Source organism: Microtus oregoni, unplaced genomic scaffold, assembly GCF_018167655.1.
Source record: "Microtus oregoni isolate MIOR12 unplaced genomic scaffold, Mior012 000021F_ref0000039, whole genome shotgun sequence".
Taxonomy (NCBI): Eukaryota; Metazoa; Chordata; class Mammalia; order Rodentia; family Cricetidae; genus Microtus; species Microtus oregoni.
This window is the reverse complement of record NW_024543080.1, coordinates 10628699-10655162: the sequence shown is the minus strand read 5'-3', so window position 1 is coordinate 10655162 and position 26464 is coordinate 10628699. Positions and strand designations below refer to the sequence as shown.

The following is a 26464-nucleotide window of genomic DNA, read 5'->3' as shown; positions in this document are numbered from 1 at the left end:
AAAGCTACATATATTTATCTAAGGAACATAACACTATCATAAAACTTAAACCTCTAAAATTTATCTTTAATTTAAATCTTTAAAAGTTAGTTTATAGAGATAGATTCTCAAATCATACAACATTAACTTTTAGTTTGGAAACCAAACTCCATAAATCTGCAAAATACTAATAGATGACTTAAATTAACATGAATTCAACTATAAATGTTTTCAAACATAAACTTTATTTTGTGGTTTTGAGACCAAGCTACAGAATTTTGACTTTGGCTTTGGCTGTGTCTTGAAGACACAAATGTCTTTTACATTCAGATAGCATTACCACAGCTGTAGGGTGCCACCTAGAGGCTCAAACAAAAAGTATATTTTGGGAAACTGCTTTAAAGAGATCTTTAATTTTATTTTTTAGTTGTCTTCCTTTTCCTTCCTCTAAGTCCTCCTATTTATACTTTCTTACTTTCTTTTAAAATTCATTGTCTTTTTATCAACAATGTGTGTGTGTGTGTGTGTGTGTGTGTGTGTATGGACATATTTCTGCATATATAAGTACAACCTGCTTATCTGCTTAGCCTGTATAATGCTACTCTTCTGTGTCTTTTAACGACAGACCATTTGATTATTAGATAACCAGTTGGTACTCTCTTCTCGAAGGCCTGTTTCTCCTGCACTGTCTATGTGTGTATGTCTGTGTTGGTGATGAGGGAAGGTGTCCATGGATGCCAGAGGTGTTGGATACTCTGGAAGCTGGAGTTACATCTATTGAGAGCTGTTTAATATGAGTGCTGGGAACCAAATGTCTGTCCTCTGGAAGAACAGTATGAGTCCTTAATCTCTGAGCATCTCTCCAGCCACATACATCCCTTTTTAAAAAAATTTTTTATTGCTTTATATACAATACCATTCAAAATTTCAACTTCCTCTCCTCCTCCCATTTCCCTCCTTCTCCCCCACTCCCTCCTCCTCCAGTCCTAAGAGAGGGCAGGGTACCCTGCTCTGTGGGAAGTCCAAGGCCCTCACCCCTCCATCCAGGCTTAGGAAGGTATGCATCCAAATAGAATAGGATCTCAAAAAGCCAGTACATGCAGTAGAGACAAATCCCGGTGCCATTATCATTGGTTTCTCATTTGGCCCCAACTGCCAGCCACATTCAGAGGGTCCATGTGCATCTCTTTTTAACAGGTCTTTGAAACCAATCTAACTTTAATAGTCTTAAATAGCTCTAAAGTTCATCATTTTCTGAACTTTCCCCACAAAAGTGTATTAAATAGAACAACAATAATTCATAATATTAAACATTGACAATTCATGTCAGTTTTCATATCTTATTTTAGACAAGTAACTAAGCTGAGCCATAGTGGCACACGCCTTTAATCCCAGCACTAGGGAAGCAGAGACTGATGGATCTCTGTGAGTTCAAGGCCAGCCTGGTCTACAAGAGCTAGTTCCAGGACAGGCTTCAAAACTACAGAAAAACCCAGTTCTTAGTTGCAATCATACAGCCACTATTACACACCAGTATCTGAACCTGAATATTGGAAAGGGTTAGGGATAATCCTACCACACCTGTTAGTTTAGACTGAGTCTTTTTAGTTCTACTCAACTATATGACTATTTTACCACATAAGGTATGCCTTATTATTTTGAAATAAACTTATCATTTACCTTCAAACCTTTAAAGAATTTTCAGTAGATTGATTAGTAAGAGTCTACGCATCCTTCATTCCTTCATTAATTTTCATGCTATAATGTCAAGCAATTGATTTGTTTATTTCACTGCTGATTGTATATAGACAGCCTCTACATGTCAATTGCAAATGAATATTGTTTTCTTTGGTTTGTTCATAGCAAGCACATTACAAAGAGTTTGTATGATTACTGTAGTCACAGGAAACAATCATTCTCATGTTGCTCTTGCTAGGTATTTAGAAAGAAAATTAAACTATACATTAGTCTCTCTGTTTCGTCTTCTTCTTCTCCAACTTGGAATTTTGAGCAGTCTGTTGCTGTAACTGCTTGCTGGTCTTTCACTATGAATGTGATCATATGTCCCACATTCTATTTTAAAAATCCCTAATGCTTTTCTGTACATTAAAAATGTATTTTTTCTTTTTCCACGTTATTTCCTTCCTTATCTTGCAGTTGAAAAGTAGAAATTTTCTGATATGAGAAAAGCTGGTGAAATGAAGTAACCGTCACTTCAAGTTGTATATATGCCTGAGTACTTTTCAGAGGAAATCAAAATTTTGGCAAACAGAAAACTTGTAGAAAATAAATGAGTGCATGTTGGCAGAGTCCATCTGGCAGCAGCAAGATGCTCATGTGAGGACAGAGGTGGGGAGGAAACACACACTTCAGATTTTCAGTGTGACAGTTCACGTTCTCCTGATCATAAAGCTGGAGGGGAAACAGACACTTCAGATTGTTCCATGTGATGATGGTTCAGGGCCTCCTGGTTGTAAGCTGCTTCTGCAGTTGTGTGACGCTAAGAGCGGCCTACAAAACTTCTATCTAAGAACATCCAGGGGTCTTTCTGCTTTAGATACCAGAGTTGGAAGCAATCCAGTCCCGGAAAGCAGTCACTCTAGTATAAACACCAGGCTTATTGGGTTGACCACATTCATCTCCCCAGCTCACTATTCCAGCAAGGTACCAGATATCTCTAGCATCTGGAGCAACCAGTGGTCCTCCAGAGTCACCCTAAGGAAAAAGGAGAAATTGCTTATTTCAGATCACAAAGGCAGAATTTGTTATTGACCCAAGATAAACTATAACAAACATGGTGGTTTTCAAGTCCTCAGTGTTGTGGAATATTAGTTTAAGATATGTTACATCTGTTTATGTTGTGCAATATTTCCTTAATGATGAAAAGATATGTTGCATTTTTTTAATGTTGTGTTTGTTTAACTCTGTAAAGCTGTTAATTTGCGTGCCTAAAACACCTGATTGGTTAAAACACCTAAAACAGCTATTGGCTGAATGGCCAATAGCTAGGCAGAAGAATAGGAGGGTTGCCAGGCAGAGAGAATAAAAAGGAAATGAGGACTGAGGAAAGGATAAGGAGAGGACTGCAGAGCCAGCCACAAGGCCACACAGTCAGCCATGGAATAAAAAGGAAAGAAAGATATATAGAGAATAAACATAGGTAAAGAGAAACAGGATAATTTAAGTTAGAAAAGCTGTCTAGAAATAAGCCCAGGCTAAGGCTGGGTATTCATAAGTGAGAAAAAGTCTCTGTGTATTTACTTGAAAGCTGGCTGGTGGATTCCCAAAGAGGAAAAAACAAACCTACACCTCAGGGTGTTGAAATGCAGGGCAGCACAGCTCCCCACAGAAAGGCATTCTGCTGCCAGGAGAGCTGATTTGACCTCGAGTTTCCCAACACAAACAGAAAGTTTATTTAGCTGAAGAACTAGTTCTGTGGACTTAGCTGATGCATCTGGCCGGATCACTCCTCTTCAGGCCTCCTTCTTGCTAATATGGCCTAACTCACCAGAAAGTGCTGGATAGTTTATTGCTGATAAGGAGCACAGACATGAGCTTTGGAAATCCACAGAGCCCTTAACATTTGAGGCTGGAGAAGTGCTTCAGCTACTAAAAGAATGTATTGCTCTTCAGAGGACCCAAGTTTGGTTTCTGTTACTCACAACGCTCTGATCACAAATGCCCATAACTCCAGCTACAGGGGGATTCAACCCTTCTAGCCTCCAAAGGCAGCTACACTCACCTGCACAGACAGACAGACACACATATACACAGAATAAAAATAAAAAAAAATAAGTTTTTAAAAATAGCTTTCACAGTCTTACTGAGTCTGAGATGGAAATTAAATCTAACTAGAAGACTAACAGCCTAAACTAACAGTTTGAATGGAAATGACTTTGAAGTCTGTGGACATTTGAGATTAAATTTGGGCAAGAGTTTAATTTGGAAGATGTGTCTTTGGGGAAGTCATTAAAGCAATGACAGCTAATTTTTTTGAGATGATTTATTTGAACAGGTATAGAGACAGAACAGAAAATTTCATATGTGACCTAAATCTTGATTTCTCAGTTATAGAGATTGCCAATAAGAAAAATGTTGTAGGGGCTGGAGAGATGGCTCAATGGTTAAGAGCATTGCCTGCTCTTCCAAAGGTCCTGAGTTCAATTTCCAGCAACCACACGGTGACTCACAACCATCTGCAATGAGGTCTGGTGCCCTCTTCTGGCCTTCAGGCATATAAGCAGACAGAATATTTTATACATAATAAATAAATAAATATTTTTTTAAAGAAAAGGAAAATGTTGTAAGGAGACTGCTTATGCATTTCCTGGCCACCAAGACTCCCAAAATAATCACATAGAAAACTATATTATTAAAGTCACTGCTTGTCCAATCACTTTAAGCATATTGCTAGCTAGCTCTTACATCTTAATTTAACCCATTTACATTATTTTATATTTTACCACGAGGCTTGTGGCCTACCAGCAAGGTTCCAGCTGGCAGCTTGGGTCTTTCCTCTCTTGCACCTACCTGGTGTCTCTCTGACTCAACCTTCTTTCTCCCAGAATTCAGTTTAATTTTCCCTGGTTACCTATATTCTGCCCTGTGAAGGGCTAAGACAGTTTCTTTATTAGCCAATCATAGTCACAGCATACAGAGGGGAATCCCACATCAGAGAGATAACAAGAGGAGGAACCAAAAATGAGTAGATGAAAAGGGAGGCAGGAATCAGCATGGAACATAATCATGGATCTGGGTCATGATTCAGGATCATGGAACCTGAAGAGAGACCATGTTTTGTAAAAAAGGAATTTGCCAAATAACACTCAGATGAGAAAAACCAGACCCAGTAAGAGCATTGTTTTAGGTTATTAATGATTTTGTGATATTAAAGCTGTACAGAGCCATACAGGTGGAGAAAACTGAGAGAGAATTCTGTCTAGATTGAAGTGTGCACATTTGGCAATCAAGCATCTTCCTGCTCTGTTCCTGTTTCTGAATGATCATAAAAGTACCTAGAGTATTGAATTCAAGCTAAAAATGCTTTAGTGAATGAGAATATTTGCGAATGTGGAAATGGCAAATCTTTCATCATTCGATTTCACCTTAGGAAGCTGATTTACAGAATAACCTTTGTTTGTTTAATCTATTGCCCCAGAAGCCATGATGACTAGCGAAGAGAAAACTAAACGCGATGAAATGAGTTCATTCTTGAGCTCTGGCCACAGGCATGCAGAAAGGTCAGCTCTATGAGAGAACTCAGTTCAACAAATTGAATGTGGCTAAATGACTGACCCAAGAATAAAGGCAGGAAAGGTCTGTCTGGTGTCATTGGTGATCAGCAGGGGTGGGAGTGATGGAGGTGGAACCTGGCAGTGTTCCCATGAAGTCAAGAGGAAAAATACGAAAAATAAGATCTTGAAAATCATACATATGTCTTGTATAACTCTAAATTGCAACATGGAGAATAAGATGAAATTCAAATACGGGATTTAGAAAATATGCTAAACTTACTCTTTTAAAATTACAGAAGAAATTTGTAGGAAGGACATACCCAGTGAACCATTTAGCCCTCTCCAATAGGTTGTCACTGGGGATTTTGAAGAAACCATTTGTGCACCTTATAAAAAGATACCGTTTCATACTGACCAAGACACTGATTTGGCAACACTAGACAGTTTATACTGGGGTGCAAACTCAGAGATGTCTGTAATTCAAACTAGGGTAGCATTCAGTTATCCTATCTTAGGCTAAATTTGCCTAAAGCAAACAATCAACTATGGATTCTAGAAATAAAACAAATATAAAAATCCTGTGAAATGTAAGGTGCAGAAGCAAGTAGATTAACTCCAGACCCGAGGAGTAATACAGCAGCAAATTGCTTTTCATGATCTGATGTTTGAAGCCAGAAAAGCCACCAAGTTGCCAACCTCTGAACAGGTGCAATTCAAAATTGAAATTTAAAGATCTCAAGAAAAAAACACCCTCTTTTTTTCCAGGCTAACAGATAGTTCAGCAAGCACTTTCTGCTCTTGCAGAGGACCTGGATACAAGCACCTAAATGCTTGCTCACAGTCATTTATAACTCTGGTAGTATCTCAGTGTTTGAGGTGAATGATTGATAAAGAAGTAAAGACGTAAAGAAAATTTCAGCAAAGAATGCCTAGACACAAATGACAATAAAATGAAAACCCTAGAACTTGAACTTAGTAATCCAATAACCAAAATTTAAAACACAATTCATTGGAGGAGATTTTTGGAAGAAAGACAGCAAGGAGATAGTGACTAGAATAAGAATCAAAGAATTCACCTAAGCAAATAACAGAGAAAAGTAAAAGTGGAAATAACAATGAAGACCAATTCATGAACCTCTGAGACTATAATCAGAAATGTAACATTAAAATCCCAGATGAAAGGGAAGGGAAAAGTTACTCAAAAGGGAATTAGAAGAAATCATAGTTGAAAATTCCCAGGCTAGCAAAGGACATAAACCTATAGATTGAGAATAACTGAGCAAACTCCAAGATGAATAAAGGCAAGGAAATACATGGTAAGACAGGAAATCAAACCTCTGTAAAGACAAAAGAAAATCCTTGAAGACAAGAGAGACATCATAGACAGAGTCATGTACAGCAAATCTGCTGGCTGTAGATTCTGTTCATCTCTCAAGGAGGCCATGATTCAAGGGCCCAAAGAGAACTATCAGTCTCAAACTCTATATCAGGCAAAATTATCCTGCAGATATGATGGGAAAATAAAGGGTCTGACAGATAATAATAATAATAATAATAATAATAATAATACTGCCATCAATAGACCTCCATAAAAAATATGGTTACAGGAAGTTCCTAAAACAGAAAGGAAGGAAAGAGACATGAAAATCTTTGAGTAAACATATTTTTTCTTCTCTACTTGAATACCTAACTTAGGCTTAGAAATGAGGGACAACAGGCTGGGCGGTGGTGGCGCACGCCTTTAATCCCAGCACTCGGGAGGCAGAGGCAGGCGGATCTCTGTGAGTTCGAGGCCAGCCTGGTCTACAAGAGCTAGTTCCAGGACAGGAACCAAAAAAATCTACAGAGAAACCCTGTCTCGAAAAAAAAAAGAAAGAAAGAAATGGGGGACAAGAGGAGAAGAAATTTAAACATTTATACTTATCAATATTTAATAAAAAAGAATGGTAGAGATTTTAAAATGTATATTTTCTATTATACCCCATTGAAATGAATAAAATGTCAACAGCAGTAAACTGTAGTAAGGTATATATCACATAAACATATTTACACAAACAAGCTGGAGTAATTATGACTGCTTTTCTATAAATAAATAGTGAAGAGTAGTAGCAGAAAAAACAAATGGAATTCCAAAACAAGTAACTGTGTGATCTTACTTAACATCCTGAAAATAATAGGATTATAGAGATAGATAAAAAATAGCAATTTTGTGATATTAGAGACAGCAGGAAAGGGCAAGAGCTTATTACCCAATATAGATCTTTAGAGTAATGGAATAGACTCCATCTTGACTGCAATGACAATTCCATAAGTCTATCTTACGCAAGAAAATATCATATTCCTAGACACATATTTTTGTACCCCTGTCTGTTCTCCAGATTTTATATAACTTTATCCATCTACAGTTTTATTATAGTTATATGACTGTAACCACTGAAGGAAACTGGGTAATGAGTACACTTGAGGCACAAAGGCTCAGAGGATAAAAGTATTCACCACCATGCAGTCCTGAAGCATGCATATGGAAGGAAAGAACCTGTCCCTACTAGTTGTCCTCTGGCCTCCATATGTACATTGTGCTACATGCATTCCCACACACCACATACACAAAATAAAATAGCTTGTAGCACAAACTGTTTGAGAGAGAACATATGACCTTCTGCAAAATCTATGCAACTCCCTGTGAATCCATAGTTACTTCAAAATGGAAGGTGCATACATCACTGTCCAGTACACTAGTAGGCAAGTCCATACCTGGCATGCATCTTTCTCTCCTTTTAAGAAGCCAGCACACAACATCCTAGGCGTGATGGCACCATTGTAAGATTGAGGTTGATTGCAGGTTTGGGTATCTATGTAATCCACCTGGACTTGCCGAAGGCGATTCTGTGAAAATCCTGAGGAAAGACAGTCATCTTTATAACTACGAGTATTTTATAAACCTAAAAAAAAAAAAAACCTCTGCTCTAATTATTAAATAAGATGGCAATATGCAAGTGGGTTGAGGAGTTGTGTTAAGAACAGTAATATTTTAAGGAATTCTCTCTACCTAGTTTAAATAAAATTTTCAGCACCAAAGAAAAAGCTTTAAGTTGTTGAAGCACCATAAGATTTTGCTTGGGGAGAAGAACCGTATGATTTCCTAATCTTCACAATTAGGTATATCCCTAAATTCTCACAGGGCTAACTGTCTAGTAGGAAATTCAGTAGCAAAATCCTACTGTGGTATCATATGCTGGAAACCCCAGTGCTGGGAAGGCAGGGACAGGCGGAATCTGGGAGTTTACTGGCCGCCAGTATAGTTGAAACAGCTAGCTCTAGGTTCAGAAAGACATCCTATCAAAAACACAAGTGACAGCTCATGCTGGCAAGAATGTGGAGCAAGTGGAACATGTCTTCATTGCTGGTAGTAGTGCAAACTTGTATAGCTACTATGGAAATCAATATAGCAGTTGGTTCCTCAGAAAACCAAGAATCAATACACCTCAAGATCTAATTGTTGTGGAGTAATAGTTTAAGATGAGTTGCTTTTGTTTATGCTGTGGTATATTTGTTTAATAATGCAAAGATGTATTGCATTCATTTATGCTGCATTTGTTTAATTCTATAAAGCTTTGTTACTTTTCCTACCTAAAACATTTGATTGGTCTAATAAGCAGCTGAACATCCAATAGGTAGGCAGGAATAATGAGAGTTACAGAGCCTGAACTCGCCATCTTCTATACTCAGGCAAGACTTCCAGCAGTAGGACTAGGACATCGACCCATCCACAAAACCCTCACAGTACAATGTGTCCTGCAAGATGTGCAGGGGTAATAGTGGCACGGAACCTGGGGAAGTGACCAACCAATGACTGTTTCAACTTGAGGCCCATGCCACAAGAGGAAACCCACACTACCATTGCCTGAATGGCCAGGAACAAGAGGCTGGACAACTCAGAGATCAAAAATAGAACCAAACACAACTGGCAAAGAAAAGTAAATGAAATAATTCCTAATGAAATTCTGCTATACTCATGGATTGGTGCCTGGTCTAATTTTTATCAAACAGGCATTATCCAGCAACTGATGGGAGTGGATGCAGAGACCCACAGCCAAACACTAGGAGGAGCTCAGAAAAGGGGGAGGAAGGATTGTAGGAGCCAGAGGAGTTGAGGACACCGTGCACAGAATCAACTGAGCAGGGCTCATAGGAACTCTCAGAGACTCAGGGAGTCTGTCTTCTGCATATATGTTGCGGTTGCATAGTGTGGTGTTCTTGTGGGCCTCCCAGCAGTGGGAGCAGGGCTGTCTCTGGCTCTCTTAGCTGATCTTTGGAACCGTTTTCCTCCAACTGTCACCTCATCCAGCCTTTATATGAGGACTTGTGCCTAGTCCTAATGTAATTTGTAATTTCATGTTCAGTTTCTATTCAATTTCTATCCCTGAGAAATCTTGGGTTTGTTTTTTTGTTTGTTTGTTTGTTTTTTTTTTTTTTTGAGGGAAATAGAGAAGAAGTGAATCTGGAGGAGAGGCAAGGTAGGCGGGCGCAGGAAGAAGGGAGGGGAAACCCGTCAGGATGTAATGTACAAGAGAAGAATTTTTTAAAAAGACATGTTGTCACTAAATAAATAAGGTGGATAAGGATAGGTAAAACATTTTGATATCATCCTCTGACCTATACACACACTCACATCAGAGAACACACCAAGCGTACAAACATACAGCCCCCTCCACACAGACACACACCCTACAGGTACATACACTCATTAAAGAAAAAGGAATTCCACCACCGCCCGGCGCACGCCTTTAATCCCAGCACTCGGGAGGCAGAGGCAGGCGGATCTCTGTGAGTTCAAGGCCAGCCTGGTCTACAAGAGCTAGTTCCAGGACAGGAACCAAAAGCTACAGAGAAACCCTGTCTCGAAAAATCCAAAAAAAAAAAAAAAAAAAAAAAAAAAAGAAAAAGGAATTCATTCGGTGTCCGGAAGGCACATTTGCTCCATTCCATAACTTACAGCACCTTCACAGTAACAGCAGTAAATAGAAGCTGAAGGCCAGAAAGAATGCATGCATCTTCTAAGTGACTTAAAGCCTGCTTTCTCCTGAATCCAATGAACAACCGACACACTTTGTAATAACTCTCATTTTTTAAAATGCTTTGCAACTCCAAATTAGGTCACTATAACTTGATTTTTTTTTTCCTCCAGATGCTCACCATCATCTTGTATTGCTCCAAATCCTGTCACAAACATCTGCTGTCCAGGCTGGAACTCATGGTTTGCATCGGGGAGACAAACCTTGTGCACTGCATTTGTGCAGGGGACTGGCCTAGATAGCTCAGCGAGTGCAATGTCATAGTCATGAGATGGGTATTTGTATTTTTCATGGACAATTATCCTCCGCAGGCCAGTCCTCAGTTTTGGAGGTTGTATTGTTGCCCCAAAGGAAGCAGTCCAACTCGACGGATCCTTGTGCCTACCGAAAAATAGTAGCAATAAAAATTCCAGCTTACCTTGATATCAGTGTAATACTTTGTAAGGAATTTTTGATCTACAGGTATCAGTATAAAATTTTATTTTTTTAAGTTATAGTTTATATTAAAAGAAATAAACACTGTCCCATCAGAAAACTGAGCTCTGGGTTCAAGCCAGGTGCAAAAGGCACAAGAGTGTTTTTCCTAGGTTAGATGTCACACCAACCATCATGGTACCCAGTGCAGATCCAGGTGCCCTTGCTGTAAGTGGCTACAAGCAACACATAAAAGGAAATGCGTTCTACATGCCCTACATCCTCTTCCTGCGAGGATATATGTTCTGAGATCCTCAGAGATTACGTATAACTTTAAAAAGCATTACTACTGTGGGTATTGTCAATATTTTGATGTAATTTTGAAAAGTCAACATTCCTTCTAAAATAAATTAACTATTTAATTACAAAAATTTGGGGATTTGTTTTGTTGTTGTTGTTGTTTTGTTTTGTTTTCGAGACAGGGTTTCTCTGTGTATCTTTGATTGTCCTGGAACTTATTCTGTAGACCAAACTGGCCTCAAACTCACAGAGATCAACCTGCCTCTGCCTCTCTGAGTGCTGGGATTAAAGTCATGTGCCTCCAGAGCCCAGCTTCAATTATAAAATTTGCTACTTCCAACTTGCGTCACACTTCCTTATCTTCTTGGAACTTCGTCATGGGGATAAAAACTACCATCTGCCCAACTCTGGTACTTATTAAGATACTTAGTGACCATCAGTTCTTATCTTTGATAACAAGCTCAGAATTCAAATGTGGCTTAAAGATCCTATGCTCTTTGACAAACTATCATAAATTTCTCAGTAAGCAACTACACCACAACAATGGCTGGCATCATTTTCATTTCCAGAGACTGTAAAATCTCCTACTAAGTATTCTGAGATTCCCACTGTTTTGTGATAAACAGTGTTGCTTTTGATTTGTGCCAAACCTACTTCTCTAAAGATTCATGAATATATAATGAAAAGCCACATGTCCTTCCCTTCTGCTCCATCCTCTAAGCTCAGGACTTACGTTCGGAAGCAGTGAGCAGCACTCACGAGCCATGTGTTGTTGATCAAAGTTGCTCCACAGCGATGCGACCCATCCAACTGCAGGCTACTTTGCCATGGCCATTCTCCCTCCTCTGCTTGCGTCCCGCCAATGATCCTGAGGCTAGTCTGTGCTGTCGATTTATTCCGCCGTGTCCCACAACCTGCAGAGTAGACAGGAGACAGTAATTAGCAGTTGTTTAAGCATCCCAATTTTCTTTTACTGTGTGATCCAAGAGATCAAACATTTTCTCAAGTTTTTAACAATATGTAAATAGCATTTTATTTAGTCAACTCCTATCCATTTTGTGAGATCTAAATTCTACATTATTTATTTTGAAGTGACAATTTCTCTGCTTCCAAACTAAATTATTTGTGACTTCTTTCATGCTTCCTTCATGACAAGACTAATGATAGCATTTGCATATGTGTATACAAAGTAGTTTTGTTATTATTACTATCTTTGTTGTTATTATTTCTTTATTTGTTCTTATTATTCCTCTGCATTGCTTACAATGGAGTTTTTTTTTTTTCTCAGCCTGGGTACCACAGATGCTTAGAGTCATAAAAGTTTTAGTTATGAGTGACTATCCATGGTAGGGCTCCTGATTGAGACAAACTAGATGTCAGTAACATTCTCTTACATGATGGAGAGGCCAGAGTGGGGCATGATATCTTGTGCAATATCAAAGCCCTTGAGTGAAAACTGCTGTAGAACTATATGGTCATGAATCAAGCACCTGGTATTATCATAGTGTAAGCTGCTTTGGGCAGGCATATGTTACCCATTTTGCATCACTTTTGGCTAACACAAAACCAGCACATCGTAGGTCCCTAATCATTATTGATGGCAAGAATATATGTCATTTAGACAATGGGATTATATTTTGGTTCTAGGCTTAGCAAACTTTATAAACTAATCAACATTCCAAGATTTTATTTTAATTTTTAATTACATTTATTTAATTAGTGTGTATGCATGCATGTATCTACTATTGTATTTGTTAGCCAGAGAACAGCCTGAAGCTATTGGTCTCCTGCTTCCTCCATGTGAGTCCTAGGGATTGAATTCAGGTTGTCAGGCTTAGCAGCAAGTACCTTTATCTGCCAAGCCATCTCACCATCCCTCCTTCCATTAAAAAAAAAAGAATGATAAATATCCTCTTACCAGCTGGGTAACTTTTAACTATATTTTTTGAGCCACAGTGACTAGTCTGCTATGAGAGCATGAAGGACTAGGTCTAGAATCAAGACCTTTAAAATTTCATCATATTTTATTTCATCAAATATTCCACAAGTCCATGATTACTATTGTAAATGAGCAATATCAAGAATCGGGATGATTTTATTTAGAGTAGTTTGACATTAAGTTTGTCTTTAGATGAAAAATAACAGCATGTGGCTCAATGTTATATGTGAAAACTATGAATTTAACCACAGGCAAAGAGAGTATTTTTGCTTCTTCTTTAACAGTTGTCCAACTCTCTTCTGTTCCCATGGACACAGGCACCTGTACATCCAATCTGAAGTTCTCCAAGTTCTGTTATTCCTTACCATATCTCAGAGCCAAAATAAAGAGCCATGAACTATGTACAAACCATCCATCCTGTGTCTACAGTATCAGCACAAAGCCTGTTCCAGAATGTTACCTTTCTGCAATCAGAGAATGAAGTCTTAATGAATACATTGAACTTACAATGGTTGAGAAAGTTGTCGGTTTCTGTCTTGTTGATTTCTGAAACACACACAAATGGAGAACAGGATGGGGTGAGCAGAACAGAATATCACTGTGTGAGATTTTCAGCACTAGACAGCTGATAAATTTCTAAGACAGTATTCTTGGGTTATAAGGAAAGAAATATAGTTATATTATCACCGACTTGCCTCTTTTTTGTAACTCTTTCAAAAATGAGAGGAGACATGAACAATGAACCTGGAACTCTGGTGTAAAAAGAAGCATACAGACAACCCGTTTATAATGTAAAAAGAAGCATACAGAGAACCCGTTTATAATGTACATTACTGTTGCATTTCTCAATAATGCTGATTCATGAGTTTTGTGTTGAAACCCAAGAATGTGAGTTTTAAACCAGAAAATAGGATCCTGGGAGTAAATGGCCCCTCTTCGAAAAATATTAAATAAACTGTAATATTGATTCCTTAAGTGCAGTAATAGTTTTACTAACCATCATTTCAGAACATTTTACTATGAAATAGCATAGCTCTTACATGTAGCACGATCCTCAGCTCCATGAGCACAATTAAAAGTAATGTTTCTCCTCTCTAAATTTCCTTTCTGCTAGGGTTTTGGATATACAAGACCACCCACAACTTCCCTCTCTGTTCAGCTAGATCCTTACCTTGGCAACACTCAGCAGTCAGGACCTAGTCATATGCAAACACTTGCTGAAGTAAAGGGTACAGAATAGCCTAAGCACTCACATTTCCTGACTTAAACGATTCTCTTTGAACTCATAGACAGGTGTTCTAAAGGGAAATCATATTAATCTATTAGTTTTTCTTCTGGTACTTAATGATTTTGACATACTGGGGTTTATATTACAGACATTCTTCTTTTTTAAATTTATTTATTTTATTTCATTTGCATTTATGTTTTGCCTCCATATATGTCTCTGTGATAGTGTCAGAGCCCTGAAACTGGAGTTACAGGCAGTTGTGAGCTGCCATGTGGGTGCTGGGAATTGAACCTGGGTCCTCTGGAAGAGCAGTCAATGCTCTTAACCTCTGAGGCATCTCTCCAGCCCCAATATAATCTTCCTTTTTACCTTCTCCATCATGCCATCATGGGGAAATGGGAGACATAAGGAAGATGGATTATTGAATCTCAATTGCAATTCAGCTACTTTAGTAATCTGTTTCATTACATCTATCCTCTACCCCAACTCCTTTCTAAAAGTGCAGGTTTTATCTGTTCCCATCCCAAGAATAGCTTTGTGCTTTGCTTTCATGTCTTTCTGTTACTACCCTGAAATCCTTAGTTATTTTGTCTTGTGATGTGTGCTTTGAAAGGGAAGCCCAATGTGCTATTCAAACACAGTATGAACGGAGAAAGTGTATGGAATTTGTGTGTCTGTGATGTCTCACAATGCCACTTGCAAGTATCAGTCGTGATGCTCTGTGAAATCAGAATCCTGGTGAACACACAACACGTGGCAACATAGCAAGACAAGCAGATAAATGTGTTCAACTCAGCGCCAAAAATGGAGGGAGAAGTGGCGGCAAAGAAGGGCATGTTTGTGTCTGAACAAGAAATTTGTAGAACCCAGGAAGAAAGCAATGGCATTCTAGTAAGCACAAATGTACATGACACCCTATCATAATTGTGGCTCAATTGTTTGTGTCTATTAGCTCATTGTTTTAGCTGAAAATAATCATACTGAAAGAAAGATAGGGAAATTTATAGACCCTTTTCTACCCAGTCTTTCCTTTCTTATCAATCAGCCAAAGACAGAAAGCTTTGAAAAGATGTGTCATATTAAGAAGGGAATTAGAAATAGTCAGCTTAGGTTTGTGTACCATTCTCACAGTGTTGCAACAATAATGAAATGCACTGTCCTTCTGCATCTATAGAGGATTAGTGTAAGGATTCCCAAAGATGTCAAAACACCAACCACACTCGGAAATGGTTCAGTGTTTGCATGTAACACATATACATCTTCCTCAACACTTTAAATATCTCTAGATTACCTATAGCATCTGATAATATAAATTCGAGGCAGATAACTGTTGTTTGCAGAAATAACAAGAAAATGTTTATACTCAGTAACAATAATTTTTAATATTTTTGGTTTTGCAAAAATAATGTGGCTTTCTAAATCCATGGATATGGAGTCATGAACCAATAGGGCAACTGTCCTTACATGAACTATAAAATATTATTGCATAGTCATTTGTAGTCTCAGAAAATAGAAACAAACAAAAATGTCTACTTCAATCTCTCTAATTACAGTTGTGCAACACACAAAAATGAATATATGTGAATTACAGTTGTTCACTGGAAATGATCTTAAGAAGTAGCTATGAGAAAATATATTAAAGCTTTCCCTGCATGCATACTCTCAGAACATGCTATGGAAGCAACAATAGCAGAAGAATATCCAACGCCACTTTTTCCATGTATAATTAGGCTCTGGATCCAACATACAAGGCACAATAAAAACACTTCTTGGGAGGAAAAATTTTTAACTGAATGTTTAAAGCTATTTTAAAATTATGTTATGTAAGAGCACAGCACATCAACCTACTTTTAATTTCCACCGATTCAGGATCAACGCTGGGGGGTCCTGTAGCATATTTCAGCTTTTCATGCAGAACATGTTCAACTATTTGGTGCACAGTTTCAGGATCCTCAGTAGAGCGAATTCGAAAAATCAGCAGCATGTGAGCCGACACTCCATCATATTCTTTACTATTGTTCAAAAATAAATAAATAAGGAAGGGAACGAGAGAGGGGGGAAGTAAAGAAAGAATTGAGGGCGGGAGCAAGTTTGTGAGTGAAATTATTATGAATGGTTCTTTGGTTTTCTTTTTTATATATAACACTTTGTTTTCTTAAAAGTTAACCATTGAGCTCAGCTTCCTGTCCTTCCATCAATCAGATCCACCTTCTCTGCTCCTGTGTTTTTCTAGTGTCTTAACTCATTGGCTCTCTAAGTGTTCATGCTTCCCCTAAACTTGTGCTTCTTCATGTTACAGCCCCAAAGGAAGAAAGAACAAGCAACAGGAGGATCATTAAGATGAATCTGGCAAGCTGGAAAGGACAAGAGAGTTAAACTGGTGGTGCTTAGTTATTTTATGAACTAAGAGGCCCAGGTGAAAGAGGCTTGTATGGCACCTCAGGTTTCTCAGTGGTGTGATTAATTCTTCTTGAGTTAGGGAATTCACCATGCAGCCTTTTGCCAGGTGGGAAGGAACAGGCAAATTGTTACAGAAATCAGGAAAACAACTTAGACTGGACATAGAAACAGATCCCAATAAGCATAAGACGCCATGTGGATGATGTGCCCCTTATGAGAATGAAAATTTATGAAGTAGAGGGCCAAAATACATTATCTCAGGTATACAATTTTTAAGGATAAAGTCAGAGATATCAGCTAATTACAGACTGGGAATTAATTCAGAGTGGTATCATTTAAATAATACTGTAAACAGTTCTCATCCCGTTTTTGAAGAATATGAATAATATGTGTTAGAATACATTATTTAAGATCCATAGTAGCATTTTACTTCAAGTGTTGTGTTTTGCCAGGTAATTACACACCTATAATCTGAAGACTAAGGCAAAAAGATTGGAGTTCAAAACAAACCTGGACTACAACACAAGACCTTGTCTCCAACACAAAAGAACAACAGTAGGAAATTATGTTCCGAACTTGCTATTTAGCAATAATTGGTAAGAGTTTCAAAATCCCCTTAGGCAAGTGTTTGGAGCATAAAAATGTAGAACAGAAGAAAATAGGCTAAATTAACTAGGATAGGGGGTGGGTAATACAAGACATGAAGACAAAGATCTCATTTGCCAGGGTATTGCTAGCTACTCAGTCCCCAATTCTGATGATTAGTTCACACACACACACACACACACACACACACACACACACACACACAAACAATCATTGGCACCAATGATTATACCTGTCCTCAACAGGCATGTTGCACATGTTCATTTTCAAATTACAAACTAAAGTACACTTTAGTCTATGGATTTCATAGAGCAGGTGAATAAATGCTTGTTAAATTGAATCACATCAAATCATTAGTATTTTAAAATATATTTATTATTGACCAAGTTAAAAATTTTAGCATTAAAAATGTTGTTTCCACATTAAGTTAAATCTAGAATAACATCTTAGGTCTACATACGTGAACTTGATAATGTGAGCCTTGACAAGTTGTCCCCTCAGTGGAGATCTATAAAATGCATTTTTCACCTGTTAAAAGACATTTGAAACTCATCAACAAAAGAAGTTTTTTCAAATTCTTCATGTTAATCCAATGTTTTGGAGCAAATTAAAATAGAAGACAAAGCAAGCGAGCGAACAAAACACAGACCATTCATAATGTACTGAACCTGAAGAATCCTCTCTGGCATCCTACCCAGTGTTGGGAGCTGAGCTCTGCATTCAGCATGACAGCCACATTGAGGCCAGCGCAGACCTATACCTTCTGCTCAGAAGGACATCAAAGACGGTGAGCCTGCTGTTTCCTTGAAACAGTTCGCCCTCCACTTCCTGAGTTAAGAACTTTTACAACAGACAGACAAGGACAATGGAACATTTATCTTAGTTTTTCACATTTCTATCACTGTGACAAAATGCCTGAGTCAAACAGCTTAAAGGAGAAAGAAGTTGTCTGGACTGGTGGTTTTGGAGAAGGAAGGGAATAGTCTCCCTAAGTGAGAGCGGGCTGTAAAAATGAATGTGTGTCAGTGTTGCATGGGACGGTAACTAAGTGTGCTCACATACTGGGTGCCCAGCTCGACACTGGAAACGCTCCGAGAAAGCCCCATGGACTGGAGTTCTGAAAAAACACAGCTACAAAGTTTCTCTAGTAAGATGATAGTATTTTTATGAAACTATTTCTTGCTGTAGTAGTTCAAATGAATTTGAAGTTTAAAATTCAGGACTTGAGCAAGTAAAGCTTTCAGTTCCTTCTTGTTTTCAGTGTGTAAGTCGTCTCAGGACAGAGTGAGCACAGATGGGTGAATTGCAGAAAGAGTTAGCTTTTTTCTTCTATTCTTCTATTTCTTTGATTCCTGAATCTGTCCTCCACTGATGTTACTGTGACCATCATATGGATATGTCCTTGTATTGGTGATTCATTTGGAAGTTTTTACTTAAGGGTTTATTTTTATCAAGTAATTTCAAAATTATTGATTTGGAAGCTACAAAATATCTATATTACTTTAAATTGAAACCCATTTGGATCTTAGAAAGTTTATTTTGACAAATGGCAAAAACAAGCAAACAAACAAACAAACCCAAGGGATATAGTAGCATGTTGACTTTCTGAGCTGCATTCCCTTTCTTTCTTTACATGTGTGTTAATATTGTGGAACACATGTATCACTCTCAAGTACACAGGTCACCAGGATCTCAGAGATTGCGCAGTTTCTGTGAAAGGGTGTCAGTTTGTCTAAGGTTTAGACATGGTTGGAACATCTCCCAGGGCTTCACAAAACTGCAATTTAATCCCCATTGTAATGTAGTAAGAGAGTGAAAAACCATAGTGCTTAAAGGTGGGGCATTCAGGAGGTGAGTCAGACTAGATAGGTTATTAGGGCAGAGCCCATGACTGAATCCTGGTGGCTCTGAAGAAGAGAGAGAGAGCAGAAGAGACTCAGTACTCAAGCGCTCTCTGTCTTTTGTCTAGTGATGTGGTGAAGTCCCCTGTTGAATCTGCCAAGAAGGGAAGGCCATCATCAGATGCAACCCTTAACCCAGCACTTTTCAACCCAGGAACCAAAATAAACCTCCATTCACTAGAAAATATACTATTGAAGTATTTCATATTAGCAACAAAAACAAGCCAATGCAAGTTATTTCCATTCTGTCCCTATTCAGAATATTAAAACTAAAAGACATGTGTGCAAATTACATTAACCTAATACCTAAATTAACATACAAGGATATTTGTCAGGAGCGAAAGGTGATCTGCCACACATTGACATGGCACTGACTGACATCAGCTGATAGGAGTTTCTCTTCAATTCTCTTTCCATCACATCATATGTAAATTGTCTCACTAGCCAAGAAACTTCCAGATTGTGGTCGAGGTAATATAGTGATGGGAATTCATCACTCAAGCCTTTGTTCTTTTGTTCTGTGCTGCTGGTTTTCTGTTTTCTTAACTATTAAATCCTCCCCCGGATGAATACTAATGTCTTATATACACCAAATGGATGTATTTGATGTCTACAAGTAAAGCATAGTGTTATAAGCATAGAGAAGATGTCACTTACCATAGTTTCAATTCTTTGGCTCATTTCTGTGAAATTTTTAGAAGCCTCTTTTCCAAACTCAGCATAAAGCTTATCACTTGTGAATGGCAATGTGCTGTAGTAATTGTAGGTCCTCCTTTGATCTACAAGGGAAGAAGTAAAACCCATCATAATCTTTATCAGATGTATAAAGCGTGATTATGACTCCACTTGGTGCTTACTTAAAACACTAAGACAAGAAGGAATGCTGATGCTCAGCTCCATCATCCTGTTCCAGGCTCCCGGGTGATCTCAGAATAAAGGGATATACTTATCACACTGTATTATATAGACTGTAAAACTTGTGAGAAACGCCTGGTGCTCTGGAGTGCCATGCGAATACCGCATGGGAACTGTGAGCTAATTACTCAGAGGTTATCCATTCCCTAGTTGGCCCAAAGGATATGCAGTCATGCCAGCCGAATGAGCACATCAGGTTGTGTTTAGAAGCTACCAATGGCTGAATTATTTTATATTAAAGAAGTAAACTCCCCCATGCATTAACTACTCATCAATTCTGGACTCTAGTTTGAGAAAATGTATTTTCACTGGAAATGGAAATGAGCGTAGGGAGAATTTTTTTTAAGGTTTTTTGAAACAGAGTTTCTCTGTAGCTTTGGAGCCTGTCCTGGAAACTAGCTCTTGTAGACCAGGCTGGCCTTAAACTCACAGAGATCCGCCTGCCTCTGTCTTCCAAGTGCTGGGATTAAAGGCGTGTGCCACCACTACTCAAACTCCAGAAAGCAGAAATTTAGGGAGCTAGAATTCCCACCTGGTGTAACCTTCCATAGACACTATATAGGTTCACTGGACTCCTCTGTCAGAGAACTCGTTTTCCACCTCTAGGTTTAGGGGATGTCTTGTCTGGTGTCCAATCTCTACTGCCAATTCATACAACCTGGTTTGTTGACATATTGCAGGGTCAATGTAGTACAAATTTCCTCTTCTACACATCAATTAGTTGGAAACTTGTGTCTACTTTTCACGTATATTAATGCCTACCACATTTCTGTGAGAGAGATATTGTACCAAGCATTGCAACCATAACAGTAGCCTAAGACCATTGAAAATAGTTATTGTAAGAAAATGGACTATGCCTCACCCAGGCTCAGGCTCTGTTGACAGAGGTTTCTATCCCACCAGATCCCACAGCCATTCAGTCCCAAAGAAACATATAGAGGCTTACATTAATTTAAAACTGGTTGCCTATTAGCTGAGGCTTCTTATTAACAAATTCTTACATCTTAAATTAACCCATAATTCTTGTCTGTGTTAGCTATGTGGCTTGGTAACTTTTATCAGTGAGGCATTCTCATCTTGCTTTTTTTAAGTCTGGGTGATGACTGCAGACTGAGCCTTTCCTCTTCCCAGAATTCTCTTATTCTGGTCATCCCAGCTATATTATTGCCTGACTACTAGCCAATCAGCATTTTATTAGACCAGTACAAGTGACAAATCTTTACAGAGTACAAAACCATTGTCAGACAGCAAAGTTCTTTCCTCTTCCTTCCTTTCTTTTCATTCTTCCCTTAAACCCCAGCAGAAAAGGGAATTAACACCAAGCACCAGCATCTCAGGTATAGGCACTCAGGCTATTCCTACACCTCATTTGCCTTACAATAACCCCTTTAGAAAGCTGTGCTGCCTTTATTTAGGGATTTCCAGTCTCAGCAATGTAAATAACTTGACAAAAATAATGTGACAAAGCCAAAAAATACAAAATTTCGAGACAAAGCCTAACTAAGCACAGACTCCTTTGAATGTCCTAGAATGAAAAAAGCAAAACAAAACAAATACCCATGGGTGGTGGTGGTGCACGCCTTTAATCCCAGCACTTGGGAGGCAGAGGCAGGCGGATCTCTGTGAGTTCGAGACCAGCCTTGTCTACAAGAGCTAGTTCCAGGACAGGCTCCAAAACCACAGAGAAACCCCGTCTCAAAAAAAAAAAAAAAAAAAAAAAAAAAAAAAAAGCCTGTACAATACAAATACCCACTCATTAAAACTATTGGGAGAGAGAGAGGTGGTGATGGTGCACTCCTTTACTTTAAGCTTTAATCCCAGCACTAGGGAGGCAGAGGCAGGTGGATCTCTGTGAATTCAAGGCCAACCTGGTCTAAAAGTAAGTTCAAGGGCAGCCAGGACTGATACACAAAGAAACCCTATCTTGAAAAATAAAACAAAAATTCTATGTGTGCAGGTCACATGTGTGTGTGGCATAAGTGCCATGGGAAGCATCTGAAGGTCAGAGGACAACTTGTGGAGTCAACTCTCTCCTATGCCTTTACACGGCTTCCAAGGATCAAAATCAAATGGTCAGTCATACACGGCCAGCACTTTTGTGTAATGAACCTTCTTGCAGGTTTCAAAAATTATGAAATTTTAATATAACATTAATTCAAAACACCCTGGCAAACTTAATACTTTGGCCAAATCTAGAGGATTTGGCAGGACAGAAAAAGAAATTGATGGTCACTTTAACAAGCCCAAGCAACAAATGAAGTATGAAGAAAAAGCATAGGCTGGAGACAATAAAAGTTCAGGAATTTCTGAGTAATCTCAACTTAAGTGGGGGACAAGAGAGAGGGAGTGTTTTTGTTACTTCTCCTTCTATATAAATCTTACCTTGAATGGCCAAAATGCCAGGAATAACAGGCAAGTGCCTGAAATATACATGCTTGAAAGAAAAGTTTTCAAGCTACTGAAATATTGAAAAGTTGCGTAATTATCTTTATAAACTACTGATATTCTATTCTGCGTTTTATTTTACCTTATTAGGCAAATATTAAGTCCCTTATAGATGTTTATTTAATAGTGAGTGACAAAACAAATGTTTGTGGGGGGTGTACGTGTGTGTGTGTGTGTCCTGGTTTCATAAAGTGAGGATCAAAACGATGTTTTTCCAAACCTAGTCACATGTCTTTACTCTGTAACACAACCATTTGGTTTGGCATGAGAATTACAGAATGCTCATTGTTTTAGTTCCTCCATTGTTAGTTTCCAGATGGTAAATCACACATCACATACAAAACAGTAACATACAACAATTACTATTGATTCAGGTGTGGTGTGTGGGAAGTCCTGTGTTACAGTTTCTGAGCTGATCATCCACACCATATGACGCAGGAACCAGTTACTGAAAAACATGACCTGGTTTTCAGTGTACACATGTGAGTAAGATCCATCACCTTACACAACTTGGTTTAGGAAGAGGCAAAGGGGATGGAGGAAGAAGTGCTTTTCTCTCACAAAAGTGACCAAGTCTCTAACATTGCAAGGGGTTTCTTATGAAACCAGATAATCCTAAAACCACGTCATTTGTTTTGTCACTCACTATTATATAAACATCTATAAGGGACTTAATATATGCCAGGAATATTCAAACTTTTTGAAATATAAAACTGAGTAAATTATAACCTTACACATGCATAGAGAAATAACAATACTTACAACATAATGAAGCTCAGTATATTCATAACAGATCTGTGTTGCAATGTTATTTTAGCAACTCCTTTGTATTAAAAATGTTCCAGAGAAATTTCTATTACCAAAATAAATATACCCCAGCTTTAAAGACCTACATGTGTATAAACAGCACCTCAAAGAAAATCTGTTTTAAGCATTTTTTTAACCACCCAAAAGAGATGTATCCACTGTGGTCTGGAAATTGAGATTGTACTTTGTAGATAGTGCATAAAGATAAACAGATTACAGATAGCTCTTTCTTTGTAGGCGAAACACCTGCCTCAGATTCCCAATTAAATTAGAATCAAGTGATTAGCTTCTAAAGTTTCAAAGCCTTCAATATCAACATATAATCTAGTCACTCAGGGAGATATTAAGCAAGAGGTCATAGTTGAGTCAACTAATTAAAACGCAAGGCACAGTACAGGGAAACTTCAGAAGGGTTCTTACATCCTGGAAGAATAGCTCTGTAGTCCCCTGGGTACCTTCTTCATAACAGCAATTCGCAGTTCATCTGGCAGTGAGAGACCTGGTTACCACAAAGTGAACCCCCTCATAATTAAGCTCAGCATATCGTGTCCTCTGTCATCATTACATTCTGAAATAAGATTTTAAGTTAACATAGGCACTTATTTAATAACACATCATTGTGAACATCTTTCCAACTTACTGAGTGCCCAACAGAGTTTAGCTTTACATCATAGTTCAGTGTCTAATTCATTTATTGAAATATTAAGATTTTGATGAACTAGATTTTTTTTTAAATCAAGGTTACTGTCATGTGACCTCAGCTAACTCAAGACATCACATTCTAGCTAATCTGTGGTCTTCCCCTGTTTAAGGCCCCTTCATACACTTCCCAGTTATTAAGGAAAGTAGCATTTTATTCTTAGTAGGAAGCGCTGTTCCCTTAAAGATGGAAGGATGAAGCCTCCTTGGTTTGTGGAGATTAAAATGAAAAACAAAGCAGTCAAAGAGTTCTTATGCAAATAAATCATAGCAATGAAGAAACAACCCCGAGGCAAGCCAAAACAGGAAATTCCATGAGGAAATAGCTGGAGTAGGTCACATGATACCATGGCATCTCATACTTACTATATCTGACATAGTGAACGGTGAGCCCAATGCACACAGCCAGGACAATCAGGGATAAAAAAGAGATGAGGCCAATAACCCAGGGCTCCACACGAGTTCTCTTCCTGGCCCTCACCACAGGCGGCCTGAGGAAGGGAGTAAACAGACGGATTACATGGCCGTACATTTCTCGACTACACTTTAGGCAAGTTAGCAACACTGGGCTTTCGGATGGCCATGTGCTGTCTTGTTTCCCAGCTGTTGAGACAAACCCTGGTTCTGACTGCCTGACCTTGGGCAAGTAATTTGTTTCTTTTCTTTATTTATGGCACAAAGATGATAGGAATGGTCTCTATATTATAGGCACTAAACATTATTTGTAAGGACTAAACAATAGTTCTATATGTAAAATAATAATAAGAGTGCTTGGCTTATACATGGGTCTTCTGGACTAGTTAGCTGTCCTATGTCCCACAAGCAGCTTACAAGCTACAGAGTAGGTTCTGTAGAGCTATACATTTAAAACTTGTTTCTAGACAGTAGAATTTTCAATGGCTTATGAAATGTGGTAAAGCTTAAACTGCATAACATGCTGCAAATCTAATTCGACTTGCCTTCCAACTTCATGATCCAGTTCCAAACCTAACCTTGAGGGTGCACAGAAGAGATTATGGAAGTCCTCCTAAAACCCTAGTGTTTGAGCTAATATTTACCTATAAGCTTTTGTAATGTTTTGGTAGCCCTTTTTGTGTGACTTCATCTTTCCCTCAAAGCTCAGTCCTAACACCTGAAGGTAAACCAGACTTTTGTTTGATTGGTTCAACTGCCAGTCATTCAGATTATATATTCCAGTTAGTAAGAGAATTCAAATACTAAAAAAAAAAAAAAAAAAAAATAGTTACTGCTTGGTAGGTGTTTGGCTATAATGCTGCTATTTTTTAAAATTAGCTGTTTCTTGTATCTATAAATTGAGTGGAATGGGCTTCTTTCTTTCTAAAATTCTACTCATCCAATACGTGAAAAATGGAGAGAATGTCATGACCTGGTGGGGAAGTTCTGGGTACCAAATCCCATTAAAGAGCATTGTACTTCCAGCCTTCTTATTACCAGCTCTGACTCAGACTCAAACCATTCAAATGCTAAGATTCGCCACCTCTCAATAAGGCACAAGACACCCATCCTGTCTGTAGCACCCCAGTGAGAGCAGGAAGCTTCTCATAATGTGAAAAGTACTTTGCAATAAATACTTTTTATTTATAGCAGTAAAGAGTACTCATTGCTTGGTATGTAGGACCACCAGGAAATGTCACATTGATTTTGTAGCACTATAATTGCACCTTTGTGCCTGGTTCATAGAATAGGGAATATTTGTGTTACCATCTTCACAGGATCCTGCCTGTCCCAGCTGCCACTTATAAGGTATAATGTCTAGGCCCAAGGGACCCTAGTTGTTTCCCGCCCTTCTTGTTACAGTTTTCCCATGGGATGCTTACCATGGAAACTTCAGTGTTACCTCTCTGACCTCTTTGATCGTCAGTTCTCCCTTGAGCAGGGTTCCAAACACCTGTTCCTAGGATGGTAATTACTATAATATAAAAATACTTTTTCATCAGGAGTTTATTTTTTTTCATGTGTACTGTGCCCACGAAGCACTTCAGCTTTATTCCTGCCCATTTATCTCTGAATGCTTGCTATTCATCTGTTGCAGAAGACAGGAGATGCATATAGCAGACGTAAGCAAGACTTTGGGGTTGATACGGGGAAGGGAGGTTTTTCAAAAAATGTCATGCATGCCAGATGAAGAATATAAATTTATGTGTACACAAATCAGGATAAAATGGCAAAAACGACATGGTTACTCTGCTGAGATGTGTAGTATAAGTTATATTTGTTTCACAGTGACTTCTTTAATCCAGAAAGAAATCCAAGCAAAGCAATCACTAAGTTGATGAGTGCAAATCTGCTTGTATTAACAAGAAAGTGGTCAATAACCCACTTAATAAAAAAAGTGAAGATGAATATGAATAAGAGGTATTTTGCATTCTAATTTTAAGGTAATTATATGGTGTGTGAATAATAAAAACATAGGAGGTGCTGAATTATTAGCAGAAATAGAATAAGAAATGAACAAAACTTTCATTTGGATCCATGCATGTTTTTGGTTTTATGATAGGTAC

The 26464-nt window shown here is 38.3% G+C and overlaps 1 protein-coding gene across 1 annotated transcript in view; it reads right to left on the bottom strand.

Moving 5' to 3' along the window:
- Positions 1-2532: 2532 nt before the first annotated feature.
- Tmprss11e (transmembrane serine protease 11E) overlaps positions 2533-26464 on the bottom strand; it is an 88420-nt gene continuing 64488 nt past the window's right edge. Inside the window, exons 5-13 of the mRNA XM_041671122.1 lie at positions 24309-24433; positions 19734-19855; positions 17636-17703; positions 16018-16181; positions 13449-13487; positions 11736-11916; positions 10410-10669; positions 7968-8110; positions 2533-2694 (exon numbers count right to left, since the gene is read on the bottom strand). Coding sequence (XP_041527056.1) covers positions 2533-2694; positions 7968-8110; positions 10410-10669; positions 11736-11916; positions 13449-13487; positions 16018-16181; positions 17636-17703; positions 19734-19855; positions 24309-24433 — 1264 coding nt within the window. The remainder of the gene's footprint in view (positions 2695-7967; positions 8111-10409; positions 10670-11735; positions 11917-13448; positions 13488-16017; positions 16182-17635; positions 17704-19733; positions 19856-24308; positions 24434-26464) is intronic.